The following is a 19,024-nucleotide window of genomic DNA, read 5'->3' on the forward strand; positions in this document are numbered from 1 at the left end:
GCCAGAAGTTGCAGGTCACCAAATCTGGGCTCTAGCAGGGCTGAGTCACCTGGGTGATTTGATGTTTCACAAAAAAAAAAAGCTCTACATGAGATGTGATGCATGAATGGGCACATTGCGGTGATGAAGCTGCCAATCATTAGTTGCCCATAGCTGCATCCTTCTCAATAATCTGAATAGTTTCCATGGAGGAATGTTCAAGCTTAACACAAAATTTGATTCAGAGTCAATTGGAATGCTCAGTCATTTTGAATATGATGGCAACACAGTACACATGCTCACTCAACTGGTGTCTACCATCCCCACTGACTAGTACGCTGAAGTTGTCATTGTTCACACATGTGCATTCCAGGGTACTCTCCTTGGCTGCCAGTTTACAGAGATGTAATGCAAACCATTCTGATTATACTAACAACTTTTGGACTTTTTCTGGACAGGCCTCATAGACCCAAGAGGAATAAGTGCATCATATCCAACAAAAGACAGATACAAGAATGTAGACAGCAGCTTTATTCCTAATTTTTAAAAACTTAATCCAAATGTCCATCACCAGAAGAGTGAATAAACAAACTGTGGTACATTTCTAGAATGGAATACAACTCAGCAATAAAAGTGAACAAACTACTGATATATACAACAATATGGATGAATCACAAAAATGTTGTGTTGTGTGAAAAAAGCCAGTCTCAAAAGAGTACATTCAGTATAAGTAAAACTAACCTGGAGAAATGACAGCAGTGGTTGTGGGGTTTGGGGGAAGACTGAATGGAAGGGTTACAGGGGAGGTTTCTGGGATGATGCGATCAACCAGAATTACCAACATACAGGTAACACACATACATGGTGACTTTAAGATTTATACACTTCGCTGTATGTAAATTATACCTAAATTTTAAAAAATTAAAGGTAAGGTTTTAGGGAAAATCCAGTTGAAAAAGGAAAAGAAAGGGTCTTAAAATAGCTAAAATTGGAGGTGATATTCCAGGTCGACTCCTGTGTAAGGTGACCAACTCATTTTGTAAGGTGACTTCCCTATTTGCCTGAAAGTAAGGGGTTTCCAAGGGTAAAAAACTTTTGGTGTTAAAACTGGGAGAGTCAAAACAGCAGTCACCCAACTGCTATGGAAGTCAGGAACTGAGAAGGAGTTTTAGATGTCTGGCCCACAGGCTGGACTCCCTTGCTCCCAGAATTCCAAGGCTGTTCCAGTGGCTCAGAGAGGGGGTACCGGGGGGTCAGGACAATGGGCATTGCTAGGTGACACCAGGAACATCATGGCTGGGGAGATATCTTTGTTTCTCTGGATTCCTGAGCCTCTAGGAGCAGAACAGGCTGGAGATGGAGGTGGAGGGAAAAGGCCTCAGAGACTGAATTGAGGCACTTGGGCTGGCCAGGTTCTAAGAATCACAGCTGAACTCCGCTCTCAGGATGTTCTCATTCAGCCCTGTTTTCACATCCCCACTGCATCCTCCCTCAAATTCCCAGGACAAGAAAATACCAAAGCAATTACATCAATTTCTTGGAAGAAAATCAGACTTGAAGAACTATCAGAGGAAAAAGCTATTGTATCTCTTCACCCCCCTTAGCTGTCATACAGCGGGGCTGTTTTCTTCCCACTGGGTCTGCCACAACCTGAGGTGGCTTGAGCTGGAGGGGTGTCCTCTACCTTCTCAGAGCATGGGGTATAAGGAGTAATAAGGCAAACACTCTTCCAGTTCTCCGGCCGAGGCCAGAGGTAGATTCTGACAAACTTCCAGAAGGGCTGGTGCACAGATAGGAAGCAGGCGCCAGGGAGCGCAGGCTCAGAAGTTCTCGTAGTGGTGCATGAAGTGGGCCCGGTCCTGTCTGTTGATGAGCTGGCAGGCCTTCTCTACATTCTTGGTCATTCCCGGAGGGCCACAGCTGAATACCCCAATCTTTCGTACCTGTCAAGCGTGTCGGGGGAGAGTGGTTGCAGAGAGGACAGGCCTGACAGCTTGACAGGCTCACTTCCCAGGAGGAAGCTTCTTTTCAAGCCTGACTGGAATGACCAGAGCATCAACCTCAGGCCCCAAGGAGGAGACTTGGGCCAAGGGTGGGAAGGTGCGTGGGGGTTGAAGCCTTCCTCTGACACTTGACCTTATCCTGGGGCCAGGTTGGGGAGTTCTCCACTCAGTATAGAGCCACAGGGTGCTTGAAGGTCAGAGTCCCAGGATGGGTGTGGGTGAAACTGACCTGTGGGTGAACCTCCTGCAGGGAGTTGAAGAAGGGCTCGAAGGGGGGGCGACCAAAGTGGGTGATGGAGCGCAGGCCCGTGAACAGACTCCGGTTGAGCACCTTCTGGAAGTGCCGCTCACAGATGTACTGGTGGGGAACAAATGGAGCAGGAAGTCAGGGCCAGGCAGAGCCAGGGTCAGCTCCTCGTCCAGACGGAGACCCGCCCACGTGGCCGGCTGGCACTGACGCACCAGCATAGTGGTCCTGAGGTCGAACTTCTCAGCCAGCTGGGTGATATAGATGTGTATGGACACCAGGTCCTGGCAGTCATTCTCCTCCACCTCCCGGATGATGTCAGCCAGCCACTCGAACTGCCGCTGGGTCCGCGTCACCCAGATGAAGTAGATCTGGGGACAGGGTTGGAGCTTAGGACTCAGCTCCAAGTTCCTCCACCCCAGATGCCTTCACCTGAGAGGCTAGGAAGCCCCAGACCACCCACAGACACTGAACCTTTGTCAGGACCCACAAGATTGATTCAAGGCTTCTAACACAAATCCAGGCAGAGGCCATTCTCACTATACTTCCTACCCTCCCTCCACACATTTGGCATCTGGAAAACTGAGTATAAATGGCCCTGGCAGACCTAGGGGGTGTAAGTCAGCAGCTTTTTCTAATGCTAATCTATTGTGGTATGGAAACACAATTAGTCCATCTATTCCCATTCCTTTGAAGAATGGGAGAGAGACACTTACCTTTTTACAGAGCATTTGGCTGCCCATGGATGACTTGAAGACCAGGTCTTTGAGGATAGATGCAAAGGGGGTGACCCCAATGCCTCCTCCCACCAGCACTGACACCTCAAACTTATGCCACTCCTGGTGGCCCTCTCCAAATGGTCCATCAAGGTACAGCTGCCAACAGAAGGGGGGATGAGATGAGCCTGGCCCTGCCCCAGCTCTGAGGCTAGAAATGATGTAAGTGGGCAAAGAGAAGAAAAATGAAAGTATATCCTCGCTTCTTCTAAGGCACCCAGCTCTCTCCCTGCCTGGCTTTGGGGTGTCCAGTGCTTCTGATCACAAGGTGGGGGAGGGCAGGGAAATGTCTGCCAATGCCAGAGCCCAAAAATGCTTCCCAATGATGGGCACCTTTGGGTATCCGGCACAGCCATCCGGCGAGGGTGAGTAGATCTCCCTGAGGCGAGTGGTCCAGGGCCCCACCGCCCGGATGTGCAGGCTGAGCGTGTCTTCATGGGGAGCCGAAGTCAGTGTGAAGGGGTGGTACTCGGTGGTCCCCAGAGCCAAGCAGGCAATCCTCACCCACTGTCCTGACCTGTAATCAAAGCCTTGGGGTCGCTGGAACTGCAAGTGGGTCACTCCTGGGGGTCCATCATGGGCAGAGAAGGGCGGGGATCAGAAGGCTTGCTCCTGGTACCTGAGAACTAGCAGCTACCCTGTCCTCTCCACATCCCTGAGGCATAGGGAACAGTCCCATGATTTGAACAAGTGGGGCTCCTGGGGCTGGGAGTTGGAGAATCTCTCTGCTATATCCTGGGTAACCTGAGAGCTGGGCTTTTCTGCTCCTCTGTTCCAGCCCCTCTTCTCCTTTCCAGTCTCTCTTCCCACAGAGGGCCCAGGTCTGATGCAAGCCTACTGGGTCAGAGGACGTAGGGTTCCCCACGGACCATTTCATTGTTTGCCAAACCTCCACTGTTGCAGCCATACCGCCACACCTCCTACACTATCATTTATGCATTTTTCTTTAAATTGACTTACTTTTTCGATTTGATATACCTTGACAAGAAGGTTTAGGTCACTAAGGTAAGTGGAAAACCAGTATCAAGTACTCTAAAGAGAAGGCACTATGTTTTATCAAATTTTTGCTGGACACTCTTTGTGGCCTGACCACAGCTGAGCCTCAGGCCTATTCTCTCTTTGTTGCACTTGCAAGTATTGGAGAGTGCAAAAGGCATGATAACACCATGCTGACACTTTGTTCTTAAGTAATCTTAATTGAAGTAAAATAAAAATGAACTTAATTTTCTTACTGTGTGAGTCCTAAAGGTTGGATGGTCCCCAGACACCTAAAATCATCTCCGCCTCCCTCCACAGTGACATGAATCCCAACTTTAGCCAACACTGACTCAACAGCAGCCTCTCACAATCAGGCCATTTGCCTATCTCTGAAAGGGTCTTATTCTGCAGAAAGTGGTGAGAGAGGGCATACAGCTCCCTGCCATGAACCCAGGCCAAACGTGGTGGTGGTGGGGGTGTCTTTCTCATCCTTAAATCCCTTAGTCTGCACTTTCAGCTGCCTCTTCTCAGAGTCACTTCTCATTGTCTGCAGATCCCTGCCCCTCCCTGTCCCCCTCCCTCCCCACAGGCTGCAGGAAAGCTGCAGGGGGCCCAGAGAGGCTAACAGGAGCCATAGTGGGGGTCAGGAGGCCTGGAAGCTATCTCTCCACACCCCCCAAGTCAACTTCCAGTGCTCCCCACCCAGGGTCAGGCCAGGCCTGGTACCTGAAGGCAGTAGCTCCGCCTTTACCACGCCGATCTCTACCTTCTTCCTGCTCAGGCTCACCAGCTTGTCCCCTCCATAGATCAGTGCTGGGACCAGGAAGTAGATGTGAAAACGGGGAAGCTGGATCAGGCCAAAACTGCCGTGGATGATGATCTGGAGACATGGCCAGTTAGTATAGCTTAGGCCCAGCCAGGACCCCTCCCTGCTTGCCCCTTGCACAGACAATTTCTGCTTGAGCTCTGGGCCTGGGCGAGGTAAATGGGGATGTTGTCACCTTTAGAGACTGGGGTCTCAGAGCTCAGGGTCTCAGTTTGAGACCTTGGGTCCAATTCAGCCTGCTTTCCTAGCCATCATGAGTGTTCACCCCACCCCATGGCTGGCCTTGCCCAGAGAAATCTCTTACCAGGACATAGAGCAGAATGTAGAGGTGGTGGGTCAGCCAGAAGCCCCGGAAGCTGCGGCGCCGGAAGTGGTGGGAAGCAAAGACATACATGATGGCCAGGACCAGAAGCAGAAGCACCCCTGTCATACCTGGGGGTATGAAACACAGGGACAGAGAAGAGTCTCAGGGCCTCATCCTGGGTTGAAAATGCAACAGAATATTCCCCCTCCCCCCATTCTGCCCTCCTTCCCTGACCACCCTCATCCCTCCTTGGCCCCCAGGACAGCTTGCCTAAAGGAACTGCAGCTGGGGCTTGTCCTAGAGTCTAGAAAGGGACCATTATACACAAGTGTGTGACCATGGAAAGATGAAAACAAAAGCAGAAGTCTTCCGATAGAAACCCCTGAGCCCTCACACAGCCCCACTCCCTACCTGGGACGGTCTGGAAGAACCACCAGTAGAACTTCTGGGGAAAGTGGGACCTGTGGGCAAAAGCACATGGAACCTCGGGCTGGGGCAGAAGGTCCTCCATCACTCTCATAGAGTGATTCTGTTTCCGTCAGCCCTGACTGCTCAGATTACTGGGCCCCCACCCAGGGGGCCAGCCGTCCCATCCTTCTGAGGAGCATGGACCTAGTCTCCCACAGTTCAGCCTCTGTTCTCTCAGCAATTCCTCCTCCTGTGTTGTCCTGAACTCTCCTAATGTAGCCGATCTTTGCCTCCTCCAGAGCTTGACTCATGTTCTATTAAACTCCAAGAGGGCAGAGGTAAGTGTTTTGCTCAGTGCCCTATCTCCATGCTCAAACAATGACAGGCACATAGTAAAAGCCTAGTATGTATTTGCTGAGTGATTGCATGTATCTTGGCATCTTTACTCTCTGGCTCCTGGGTGGACACATAAAACACTTGCTCATTGAATGGATGGCAGGCTGAGATCTGTATTAGGTACATGTGGGAAAGAGTTCCCAACTTTACCTCCCAAACTCCCTTCCTGGCCAATCATGGCCAGCTTCCTTCCTGAGGGCAAGGAATGAACCTCTCTGCGTCCCCAAAGAGGTTGGCCTTTCACCCTCACTCAGTGAGGGAGTGAAGCATCTAGGACCATCTATTTCTTTTCTATTATACCCTTAGGCCTGCCCAGGTGTCCCTAGGGGACCCTCCTCAGAACTGACCCATCATTCACAAAGACGTTGGGGAAGAGGCAGGCCAGCAGGCTGAGGGGGCTGACCGAGAAGATGTAGACATTGACTGCATGGCCAGCACTGTGCAGAACTGAAAGAGACAGACTGTTAGAGACCCCATCCAGGGCTGACTCTACATCCAACCCCAAGGGAGGGAGAGAGGAGGAACAGCCAGGGGAAAAGATGGAAGTGAAAGTAGCTCCAGACACCTCACTATCTCCCCTACAGTTAACCCTAGGGGGCTGCAGCAATGAGGAGACTGCCTGGGAGCCACATACTGGCCAGGATAACAGCAGCCATGGCGATCCAGCGATGGAAGTCCACGGCGGCGTCGAAGGGCACATAGCGGTTGAGAAAGGTCTCTCGCAGGAAGGTGATGAGGTTGCGGCACATGGTGAGCAGGATGTAGGAGAACATGAAGGAGATGCTGGCGGCGGTGCCCCGTGACAGGATGATGCCCACGAAGGTGGTCTCTGCGATGCCCGAAGATGGCGAGGCAAAGGAGTAGTCTGAGGAGGGAGTGCGGTGTTGAGGAGTGGGAACAGCAACCAAAGGGCTTCCCCTCACCCTTCCCACTGCCCGAAACCTGGAACTCATACAGTAGGCACGCTCTGCAAACAGGCCGGCACAGATGGCTGAGAAGACTGCAATGCACATGATGTGCCGCAGGTAATTCTCCACGAAGCGCTTGTACTGCTGCAGCTTCTGGGCCAGGAGGCCCTGCTGCATCTTCTCTTGCAGTGCCTCCGTGTACAACCTCGGAGAGGGCACCACTACCCTGTGGCAGCAGGGGCCAGGGTAGCTGTAAGATCAAGGTACTCTGGCTCCCCCTGAGCACCACCCCATGAAGGAGACCTGGTGGTTTGGCGGGAGCCAGGATGGACCACAACAGAGAAAGGGAAAAGCATTTGGGGGGCAGACTCCCAATCCCCCCAAACTTCATCTCTCATCTTTACTTGTTCCATCCACCCCCCTTCTGTCTCCCACTGCTCCATTTCATCTTCCTCCTGTCTGTTCTGCCCTCCCCTCTTTCCACTTCCTGCAGAGGCCCCACTGCTGTGCCCAATGCGGGCAGGAGCCAGGAGACTCCGTCCTGCAGTCTTGGCGTTGCATCTGAGCACCAGACTCTAGCCCCAAGATTAGGATGTTGATCATTTGATTGTACAGCCTGCCAGTTGGGTTAGGTACAAATGGTATGATACTCAGGATGGTCCCCAGTGTGTTGAGGTGGTGTGAACAGGGCCCAGAGACCCTGAGATCTCTCCTGTGGCTCCCGGCCCCAGGGGTCTAGGAAACACTCACTTTTTGCCAAACCTCTTCTTCAGCCCAGGGCCTCCCAGCTCTGGGGCTTCTGAGGCAGGAATCACTACTTCCTGGGGGCAAGAACTGAGAAAAGGTAAACAGGTCTTATTCTCCCCTTGTCTTTGCAGCCAGGGGAAGATTCAAGGTCAGAGCTTTGGGTGGAGTCGGGAGGGTAGGGGTGAATCCTAGGATCCATCCCTGTCCACACAACCAGCCCATAAAACTGGCCAGAGAGGAGCTGACGGGAAGCAAGGTAGAATGAATAAATATGATCTAGTCACCTTTTTGATAGGATGATTCTGTCCTGCAGTGGCCAGGAGAGAGCCAGGCTCCTGAGCAGCATGGGGTGTGGGAGGCAGCTGGAATCTGTGCTAGGACTGGCCATGCACTAGGAGCTACTTTCGGAGGTCATTATTGTCTGACCCCAGGGTCAAATTCAACCAGCCCTACTTCTTTGATTTCTCCGCAGAGGACTTGAACAAAGGGATTTCCCAAAGCCCCATTCCTTCTCACCGTTTCCCAGAAGTCCGAGAGATGAATGAGACTCGAGAGCTGATGTTTGGTTTAAAGATGTCTGCAATACCTGGAGAGGAGAACAAGAGGCTGGGCTTCCCCATGAGGGCAGTAGGGAGGGGTGTGGTGGGAGACTATCCCTCCATCATGACTACCACCACCGCCCACTACTCTCTGGGAAGGCTGCTGCAGCGCTTGCCAGTGACTTGGTCATGTCCTCATCTCCTGCTCCAGCTTTGTTCTCCTCACTCCCTGTACTGAGTACCCACTGCACACAGGGCAGCTACCCCTATACAGTGTGAAAATCCTGTGCAATTAGAAAAAGAAATCCCCTCCAGGTCCACACCTGGGCCCTGCAGATTCTTTGTGTAAAAAGTAATCCCTTTTCCTCTGGGCAGATACACCCCAGACCGATGCACATGACTTGGTGAGCAGCACGCAGACTGGATTTCATCTTACTCTTGAACCCTCAGTGCACTGCTTTATGCAGTGCCGAACTGCACAGCTGTACGTCACACCCTGGATTACACATGCCAGGTTCTGTGCTATGCACAAGGGCTAAGACAGAAATGAGATCTGGGTCCTATGCTCCGGGAACTCTCATTCTGAGGACACGGCCTTCCTTGACTGTAACCATTCCTTACATACTCACACACCTCCACCTCCACCTCTGACACAGAGCTGTGTGCGGCGGAGCTCGCTGTCGTGGTCCCGCAGCATGAAGTGGAAGTCCTCCCATGTCAGCTCCTCCTTGTCCTGGAAGCCCGACTCCCGGAACATGGACTCTACCACCTGAGCCAGCTGGGCCTTGGACAGGCAGTTGTTGGAGATCTCGATGAAGGACCTGAGGGATGACCAGAGACAGAGCAGCTTGTCACCTGGCAAGGTCAGGCTCAGGAAAGATGAGATGGGCCCTGGATGATCTCATGCTGCTACCAGTGACACAAAAAATAGCACTCAGAAGGTATTCATCCAGCCTGCATCTGACACTAAGCCAGGTGGGGTGGCCACAGGCTCAAAGGCAGAACAAAACTGAAAGTAGCCTTGACCAATTAAAGATAGCAGCTGTCCAACTGGGGTGGGGGCATCTACACCTGGGATGAATGTCCACTTAGTGTAGGGATGTGTCTGGGTATGCCATGGCCTCCTTGCATGGCAAGCTCTCTGCCCACTCTGCTGTGTTGAAGCCACCCACACCTCAGGCTCTCACTGAGCTCCCCTTTTCACAGTCCAGTGCGGGCACAGACGGCCGGGGGAGGGAATGTAGCTGCAATGGCTACTGCTTCCTTATGCCAAAACCCCAGGACATGCGCAGGAGTGTTTCCACACCCAGTCTGACAGTGCCCATAATGACAGCAGCAATGGCCATACTCTCTTCTTAGGCTGTGTCTTGGGATGAGATGAACTAACCATGCAAGTTCATGTGAATCCAGAAGAAAAAGACCTTATCCCACATGACAGAGCGAGCACTGCCATCACATTAAAAACCAAAACAAAACAAAACCCAGCATACACATCATCCCACTGAGACTGAGCAAGATCCACACACTGAGTATAGGATGAGAAGGCAGGGAGCTCACCCCTGGAGGGCAGGGACCCACTGTACATTCCCTGGGCCCAGCCCTGGCCTGGGCCTGCAATGGCACACCCAGTGAGGCACAGTCTGCAATCAGCTGGCTTTACCCTAGCCCTCCGAGAAGTTCATGTCCAGTTGTGGCATCTAGACTGTAAGAAGGATGTGGCAGTTAAGGGGAATGCAGAAGTCAGTGGAAAGGTTTAAAGGAGCAAAAAAGTTAAAAGGATCTGGGTTTTTGTGTGCATTCTGTTCATTCTTTGTTCATTTAGTTCATCTTATTCAGTTAACTATGTGTTGAATGCCTGTTATGTGCCAGTCACAGTGCGGAGGAGGTGCATTCAGTAGGGAACAATGAAAGTTGTGAACCCTGTCCTTGAGAGGAAGGGGGCTGTGTTACTGGAGCATTATCTTCAGGAATGAGAAGTCTCAGAACTGATTTTTATCAGGATGCTACAATCTGAAATGGCTTAGGAAGCGGTAAGAGAGAAGGGTTGGAAAACTGAGGGACTTTCCGTGTTTCTCCTCTTTCCTGTTGTGGTGATTAACATCGGAAGAGTGACCAAGGTTGTCCATCCTCCACCCACCCATTATTCCACAGTGTAAAGAAGCACTCGGCATGCTGTGGACTTTGCAAGGGTCCAAAGTCATCCAAGGGGTTAGTGGACTTCTGTTAGTGGTCATATTGGTGTTGGTCATGGCTTTGTTGTTTTTGTTTCAATAGGGAGGGAGAATTTTTTAGCTGATGTTAAGAGTGCAGATACAGACCCTCCTGGAGGCAGGGGTTTAGCCAGGTAAACTTTTGAAGCTCGCTGCTCTGAGAGTCTAGGATACACTGAGGGCCAGCTCTCTGTGCAGATCATCTCCTCACCTACTCTCCTTTGACCTGACTTGTTTTCCTGTTTAAAACACTAGAAAGTCTCAGGACTGGAAGGGCCCAGCCCATACCGCATCATGGTGAAGAATTCCTCCTTGGAGAGAAAGCCATTTCCATCAAGGTCATACATGGTGAACATCAGCCGGGACTTGTCTTCTGGGGAGCCTAGGAAGAGAAAGGGGGATGAAGATCACCTGTCTGCTGAAATAAACCTAGCTCCTGGGATGGCCCAAGACCTCCTACCTTTCATGAAGACCACCAGGATGTCCAGGAACTCCCGAAAGGACAGGTAGCCGTTGCCATCTTTGTCCGCCAAAGAGAACATGGACTCCACAAACATGTCCTGGGGCTTGAGGCCCAGAGACTCGGCAAACTCAGCCCTACTCAGCTCACATGTCAGAGCTTCTCGCACCTTCTGTGATGAGTCCAGGGGCAGGGTCCCTGCATCTCTCTGGTTGATATCCAGCACCTATACCCAGGAAGTAGCACAGGGAGGGAGATAAAGAAGTGAGGCCTGGCTGTATACAGTTCAGCAGGGACCCTCACATCTCTCCAAAGTCCAGCTAAGAAAGGGTAAACCCTGGTATCTGCTGCTGGTCCTCAGATATAGTTCTGACTTGGGCCTCTGCTCTCCAGTAAAAGGGGATGACTCAAGTCTCTGACATTCAGCTCATTTTTCTCCCCGGACTCAAGATCCAGGAACTTTATATAATAGGAATGGTGCTGAGTCTGTAGGGAGCAGAGGTAGGGAGCAGTGAGGGGTGAAGTGTGGGAATGCAAAGTGAGAGAGCCTATACTGCAGACAGAAGATGTAGCAGGCACGGGTGCACGGGCAGGAAAAGGCTAGGGCTATGTTCTCTTGCCAATGCAGACGGGCTGCCATGTGACTGATTTGATTTCTGCAAATTGTGCAAAGGTTTTAAAAGTCATGTACATGTAACAACCATTTGTTAAATGCCTACAATTTACAGTTGAGTCCTCACATAACAATGTCAATAGATTCTGTGACTTTAAGCAAAACGATGTGTAACAAAACCAATTTTACCATAGGCTCATTGATACAAACTTGAGTTAAGTTCCTATTTCATCATCTTTGGAGTGCATTAGAATCCCCTGGTGGGCTTATGGGCCCAACTCCAGAGTTTCTGACTCACTAGGTCTAGAGTGGAGGCACGGGTGGGGGAGGGCTGCTGAAGACTTGGATTTTTTTTTTTTTAGGGGATTTGCATTTTTAACATTCCCAGGAGAGGCTACTGCTGTTGGTCCAGGGGCCATACTTTGAGAACCACTGATGTAGACGGTCTCACTGAATCCTCACAACAACCCAAAGAAGTGGATCCTGTTTCAATACACTGTTCTGTAGATGAGGAAACTGACATACAGAGCGGAGACAATGTGATTTGCCTAAGGTCACACAGATAGTGAGTGGCAAAGCTAGGATTCAACCAAGGTTATGAGACCAAGGTTCCCTCCAGCCCTGGGTTGGTCCTATCTCCAAAAGGCACAGCCACGCACCTGGGCAAAAAGGTGTCTGAAGAAGACCTCCAGGATGCGGCCCCGCTGCTGCTTGGTCACAGCCTTCCTGAACAGCTTGTTCTCATCCATCTCAGCCACGCTGAGGCCCAGAGCCCAGTGCACACTGAAGTCTTGCAGATGCTGCACAAACGTGCCTCGCTCCTCCTCGGAGTTAAACAGCAGCACCTGGGTGGGAGGAAGACTGAGCCAATGCTCAGAGCTCCAGCTACTGGTTCAGCCTCCCTTCAGAGAACCTTAGGTTGGGGGTAGAAGGAAAAAGCTGCCTCCATCCATCCTGGTTGGGGACAGGTGAGTGGCCCAAGAGGGTCAAAAGGAGGGTCAGGTTGAGTCTGGGGACCTCTGAAAGGAGAGTCTCTCCCATCATCAACCTTCACAGGTGAGCTCTGAAGCTAAGAAGAGGGTAACCTGAGAGGACTTGCTGTGAGAGTAAAGGCAGGATGGGCTGTACCAGGTCATACTCCTTGGGGATCTTCAGCAGCAGGGTGCGGCATCCACGGTTGCTGGACAGAATGAGGTTGACCTGCTGCGGGGGCTGCAACTGAATAGTGCGCAGCACAGAGAAACGCCCATCCAGAACCTGCAGCCGTCTGTCTGGGAGCAGCTGAATGGTGATGGGGTAGCTCCTTTCCTGAGGGCCTGGCCACTCCATTGCTGTGAAGGAGATAATTGGGCAGAGCAGTGCAGCATAGCTTCCCAGGCCCCTGCCCTCAGGCCAATTCCACTCTACCAGTCTGAGCAGGCATCCCAAAAGCTGGTTTCCCCCCACATCTATAACCTGGTTCTTTCTTCCAGCACCACTGCCCATCTGCCCCTACCTCCTCACCTCCTCAGCTCCATCTCACCTGGTACTCCGTCTTTGGCTGCCTCCTTCTTCACACTCTCTTTGCCTTTCTTTTGTAATTTCTTGAGTTCTCGGCTCCGGAAATAGGCCACCACCCCAGAGATAAGCAGACTCACTGAAGGGGATCAGAAGGAGCCAGTAGGTAGGGGAGCCCCTCACCTGGAGCTTCACTGAGGCTTGGCTGTTGCCCCTCCCTTCCCAAGGCCCACTGTGTCTGGTTTCAACTGTACCAAAGAACTAGTCCTGCAAGCCAGCAGGTAATGAGGGGCAGGGACAGTCTGTGGAAATGGGGGGGACAGAAGAGAGATGGGAGGTAAAAGGGCCCACCTAGTGGAAGACAGCAGAGAGCCACAATGGTGATACCAAAACCAGGACCACTGCCCTTGAAGTAGTTAGACACGGTCATGGGCACACAGGGTGGTAAGCTGTCAGTTGTGAGCTGCTGTGGCTGAGGGCAGGGTGCACCTAAGAGAGAGGGCACAAAAAAATCTCAAAGCCTGAGTGTCCCAGTCCTTGTGCAGGTGCCCTTCCCTCTGTCCTGTAGGGAAGCAGTTACCCTCCTTTTTCCCTGGAACACGTTCCCCTCAAAAAGTCCCCTTCCACATTTCTCAGCACCCACTGCAGCTTGACCACAGGGTACAACCTGCAAACCAGTCCAGTTCCTACTGAGGGAGGCAGCCTAATGTAGACCACCAGACTGACACAGGAGGGGCTGCCTGGTGCCTGACTCCCTGGACAGCACCAAGTGATCCCCCAAACCTTGTTCCTTTCTCTGGAATCATTTCTTGTGTTCTGCCAGGTCACCCACCTTCATGCCAGAAAAAGACATTGGGCTGCAGGGCACTGGGGTCCACGCTGGTGACAGCCACCAGCACATCACGCAGAGTGGTGTTTCTGATCTCTGCGATTTCCTCCTTGGAGAACAGCCTAAGTTGGAGGAAGGCAAGAAATGTCGAGATGGGAAAGGGTGTCAGGCCTCCAGCAACCCCAGCCCCAGGGACCCAGATAAGGAAAGAGACCCAGAGGGGGCTGGGGCGAGAGGAGGGCCAGCTGGAAATCAGGGCCCAGGAGGGCTGTTTACAGGCAGAGGGCCCAAGCCCAGGCCGAGGTGCAGTCTGAGGGGAGGGCCCAGGCAGGCCTTACCCATTCCTGGTGTTCTCAAACCAGTAACGGTCACCGTCCCGCAGCCGCACAAACTGGTCAAGGACAATGGTGCTGAAGAGGGGTCCGGGGTTCCCATGGCTCTCCAGGAGCCCCCCAGGGAGCAGCTCCAGCAGGGACAGGTCCTGGTTGTACAGTGCGGCCGTGGCCTCCAGCACCTGGGGCACCACAGGAGGTGAGGAGTATGTGTACACATATGTGAGTGTGTGTGTGTGTGTCTATTGCCCCACCCCTCAAACACAGGACCCCATCAGCTACTTAGCTAGCTGCTCAGGCCTGAGGAAGTCTCCTTTTCCTAGACAGTTCCCTTGTTTGGTGGCAAATATTGTGGGAAGACCAGTGTGTCCCTGCTCATGGTGAGACCACTGTCAGATCCCTAAGGACCACATTTTGTGACCACCGCTACTCAGACTGCCTGGCCCCAGTGATTAGCAGCTTCAGAGTCACCCAACTCATGGTGGGGGGAGGAACCCTGCAGGAACAGGGCAATGGCATCCACTTTGGGGGTCACCCTGCAGGAATGGTACAATGTAATGGTGAGGAACATACTCCAGAATCAGGTGGCTGAATTTAAATCCTGCTTGTATGGCTGACTTAACAACTATGTCATTGGAAAAATGGGAATAATGTTATCTACCCTACAACATTTCTGACATAGATTAAATGAGCTACATGTGCAAAGGACTTGGAACAGTAGGGCCACAGGAAAGCTTTAACTGCTATTATTATCATCATTACTATTCCTGACCTGTGGATCCACACTGGGATTGAGGTCACTCCAATTCTTCGGGGTCTTTAACCCCAAGGCCAGTAGAGCTTGGTTATAGCTGGGCAGCCCCATGTCCCGGCCACGTTGGATGCTGCTGGCCACGTAGTCTGTACGGGAGAACCTTCCAGGGCCAGGCCAGTAATCTAAGGAGGGGAGAGGACTAGACTATAGGTTCAGTTGCTTCAACCCTTTTTGCCCAATAGCCTTGAATTGGGCTGTTGGCACTAACTCCCAATTGCTCCTCCCCCACCCCCAGCTCTTGTCTGCACATGACCTGTATCCACATCAACCTCACCTTGGCTTGGGGTCAATGTCATCATGTGTGATCGTGGGCAATTTTTGTGGCAAAACTCTTCCCCTAAGACTCAAGACTAATTCAGTTACCAAGCAGAAAACTCCCTGGCCTTTACCTTCTTAACCCCAAGACAGAGCTGGGTGAAAAACTCTAGAGACCTAAGCACCAAAGAGACTGTGGTGCAACACCTCCCCTTACTCAGACATAGGTACTTTAGAATGAAAACAACACTACACTGTGAGTTGAAGGACATTTTTCAAAGCCTATTTCTTCTAATGGCTTTTTGCCGTGTATGTATCTGTGTCCCTGCATTATAGATACCGTAGGTCTGCCTGTTGATTAACTCGGAAGAATCCCCAGGCAGCCCAGCCTCTGGGCCCCCATCCCTCTGGTTCCAGAGCTCACCCCTCAAGTCTTCAACCACTATCCTGTCCTCCAGCTCTGAAATCTGGGAGGCCATTCCCAGCAGCAACTGATTCACTGCCTGGGCACTGTTCAGGTCCGGGCTCTAGAAGTAAACAACACACTTGGTCAAAGTAGGCTTCCAGGTCTCTTCCCAAAGCCCAGTTCCTCTCATCTGGGACCACTGCAGTACATCAGGACAAAGGTCCCTTGGCCAATCTCAGACTCTCTTGAGCTGTTGTCCCCAGATAATTTTCTGATCACTCTACCCTTCATCTCCCACTGCCCTGGAGCGGCAACAGTCAAGAACTGGAATTATTGCCTTTCCCAGCCTGTGCGATGAGACTGACTTTAACTCACCTTCCCCTGACCCTGAACCCAAGCTGACCTGACGAAGCCAGTAGCTGTTGCAGACTCTGACAGCTGGGGAGCTGCCAAAACCCTTGTTCACGATCTTCTGGAAATGACAGCTGGTATTTCTGAAGTGAGGAATCAAGAATTGGTAAGTGAATTTAAGGAGGAAGCTGAGATGAGGTTGAGTAAGGTGAGGGACTCAGAGGGGGTTGGCCAAGTTAAGGGACGGCCCCTAAACTTCCTTGAACAGAGAAGGGACCTGGCAATGTGTGTGGGTTAAAGGTAGAGGCTGCTTTTTACCCACACAGTGAAAAAGGAAGGGGGGAGGGGGTGACCAAGCTACTGAACACATCCAGCTCTCAACAGCTGAAGTTCAGCCATAGGAGGAGTTGGGGAGATTTCTCTATTAAGACTCAGCCCCCTACCTCAGGGTGCTGTTTCAGGCCCCCAAATTCTGCTTCCTCCATGACACTGTGGAGGTGTATAAAAGACTCCAGGAGCCCCAGAGTCTCTGATTTGCCACCCCCACCAGTGCTGGGCTTCATCTCCCACTACCAGCCCCTCCCTCACCTCATGTAGACGCCAGGGGGCACCATGGTGGAGAAGAACTGCTCAGAGGCCACCAGGAACTCTGGGGAGATGCTGGGGTCCAGGAAAGGGCGGTACCCTGCTCCACGGGAGTAACGGGACAGTAAGCTCCTCACCCATCCCCCTCCTCCCAGAACAAGCACCGACCTGCCTTTCCCACTATGGATCCGAACCACCACCTCCCCTCAGCCCAGGTGCCCCCCGGTACCCTCACCTCTATATTCTGGGGGTGTTTGCTGCAGGAAGCTGGGCAGCCACTCATACAGAGCAATGTTCTGAGGGTCAAGAAAGAGGAGAGGGAAGGCGAGTGCTCCAGCTGCCAGGCCAGGGGGATCTGAGCCCAAGGAAGCCTTAAGTGGGAGAGGATGAGCAGGCAGGGGCAGTCATGGAGAGGGGACTCCAGTAGCAGAGATGCTGAGGCCGTCCCCTCACGGAACAGGGGACTTCAGGGGGTGGGTGCAGCTCAATTTCCTGCATAAGTGACACTTTGTCTCCTTATCATTTCAGGGTCTATTCCTGCACACTGGCTCTCTGGGGAGGGGTGGACTCCCGGAAAAGGGTGTTTCTGGGTGGGGATGTCCGAGGATGGAGGGCTCTGCAGGGAAGCAGAGTGTCCTGTGGACCAGGAGACGGGGTCGGGGGAGGGAGGGCAGTCCACTGACCTGGTAAGTGGCGATGACCCTCTTGCGCGCGTGCTGGAACAGCTCCTCGTCGCCCCAGTGCGGGTGCTCCCCAGCCAGCTTCTGTGCCAGCAGATTGTGGTAGCGGAACCACAGCAGGCCCAGCGCCTGCAGGAAGGGCTCGCGGTTCCCTCGCTCCGCCCCGAAGGCTGCATCGGACGCGGGGACACAGGGGGGGACGTGAGAGGCTGTGTGGCCCAGGGGGGCGCCACCTCGCTGACCCCAGTCCGCGCCCCAGCAGCCGCGGACGCTCCAACCCGCCCGCGCCCCCGCCGGGCCCCGCGGCCTCACCGTACAGCCCCCGGGGCCCGCGCTGTCCCGTGGCGGGCGCGGGCGGCGTCCACATGAGCAGGGGGGCCTGCGCATCCCGGGGGAAGGCGGGGTCGGGGCCGGACGCCAGCTGTCCCCCCGAGAAGCTCCGCAGCGCGTCGCTCCAGGAGTGCGAGGAGCCGTAGATGGCGCTGCCGTCCAGCCAGCCCGTCACCTGGTTGATCTGCGAGGGTATCGGGCCGGTGAGCCGGGGCTGGGCAGTCGAGGTGGGTAAGGGAGGGCCAGGGCCAGGCGGGTGCCTGCGGGTGGGGGGGGGGGGTGGGAGCCCCTCCCCGCCGACGCCCGGAGCCCGGAGCCCCACCTGCCCGGGGTCCAGCTCCTGCCCCGCCGCCTGCCTCGTCTCACCAGGTCCCGGGGGTTGCTGGGGCTCCGTCCGGTCTTGGGGTCCCAGCGGCTCCTCTGGAAGGGCAGCACCACGTCCCCGCGCCGGTCCGGGTCGAACACGGGGTCTCCGGGCGGGATGTGGATGTTGAGGAATTCGGCGGGGCAGCCGGGTCTGTCTATGCTCACCAGGTCGGAGAGCAGGTGGTAGCCTGGGGCGCGGGGTGCAAACTGGTGAGAATCGCCGCTTCCCACGTCCAGGTTTCTCAAGAGCAGGAGGACAGAGGTTCGAGTGCAGGCTCCGAGGCCAGCTTTCCGTCACCCACCCACCCGCCTTTTTTCTAATTTGCAAAGTTGTTATGAGAATCAGTATAATTAACATAGGGACGACTCCACATCCGTCCCCATCTCCTAACAGATCCTTGCACCTACCCTCCGTTTTCGGGGAAAAGAAAGTAAATCATATCGGGAGGCAAGCGGTGGCAGGGGACTCAGATCCTAAAAGCAGTAATAGGGGTCCGGTGGCACTCCTGGGTTTCGAGCCAGGGGGTAAAAAAAAAAATTAACGGCCAGGTCTCCGTGAATGGACAGGCCAGAGCACTCCGAGATGAAACGGTGCTCCGCCAGCTGTTTGGCTGGTGGAAGAGATGCTTCGGCGTCTCGGATGGGTCTCCGGTGCAGTCGCAGAGGGGCTTCAGGGGTCAACACCAGCGTCTCCCCACTTTCGCTCACCAAAGAAAACCCCCAGCACGGTGCGGTTGTGGCGGGATGCCAGCCCCGCTCTGCCCCGCGTGGCGGCGTCGCTGAGTTGGCGCGGGTTGGGTAGCAGAGGCTCTTTCAGAGCCTGATACACTCCGTCCGCGTAATTGGCTGGTAGGACGCGTCGCAGTGGACACCCTGCAGGAAGCAGGAGGGAGCCGGGCAGTGTTAGAGCACGGTCCCCAAAGAGCCCACAAACCTTGCTCTATTCCTCCTTCACTCCACCACTCCCAGTGACGAGACCCCCTGTCCCCAGTCTCCTGGCCCCAGAATGCATAGGAGTTCGCGGCGCGGGCAGCCAAGAGGCTGGCGACGCGCGCTCTCCTTTTCTCCGTCCCTGGACGCACCTGCTGCGCCGCGATCGTGGTGCCTCAGGTTGTTGAACCAGCCGTCGTAGCGCTGCACTTCCCAGGGCAGAGTGAGTGCGTCTTGGCCGCCTGTGAGTTAGAC

At 53.5% G+C, this 19,024-nt stretch overlaps 1 protein-coding gene across 1 annotated transcript; it reads right to left on the reverse strand.

Moving 5' to 3' along the window:
- Window positions 1-495: 495 nt before the first annotated feature.
- Window positions 496-19,015, reverse strand: DUOX2 (dual oxidase 2; the record flags this gene model as incomplete). The annotated part of the gene is made up of 32 exons (XM_053664069.1): window positions 496-1,922; window positions 2,212-2,340; window positions 2,445-2,600; window positions 2,946-3,104; window positions 3,339-3,568; window positions 4,710-4,863; window positions 5,114-5,241; window positions 5,525-5,574; window positions 6,265-6,364; window positions 6,552-6,782; window positions 6,873-7,051; window positions 7,576-7,659; window positions 8,089-8,158; window positions 8,745-8,932; window positions 10,610-10,703; window positions 10,782-11,007; window positions 12,054-12,239; window positions 12,523-12,725; window positions 12,917-13,030; window positions 13,243-13,380; window positions 13,724-13,842; window positions 14,059-14,234; window positions 14,825-14,988; window positions 15,546-15,648; window positions 15,931-16,021; window positions 16,467-16,563; window positions 16,699-16,759; window positions 17,147-17,313; window positions 17,456-17,657; window positions 17,840-18,027; window positions 18,548-18,712; window positions 18,922-19,015. Coding segments are annotated over 32 exons (4,569 nt in total), but the record flags the coding sequence as incomplete, so codon positions are not given.
- Between the last annotated feature and the right edge of the window lie 9 nt (window positions 19,016-19,024).

This window comes from Artibeus jamaicensis, unplaced genomic scaffold, assembly GCF_021234435.1.
Source record: "Artibeus jamaicensis isolate MK-2021 breed Jamaican fruit bat unplaced genomic scaffold, CSHL_Jam_final contig_3333, whole genome shotgun sequence".
In the NCBI taxonomy this organism is placed as follows: domain Eukaryota; kingdom Metazoa; phylum Chordata; class Mammalia; order Chiroptera; family Phyllostomidae; genus Artibeus; species Artibeus jamaicensis.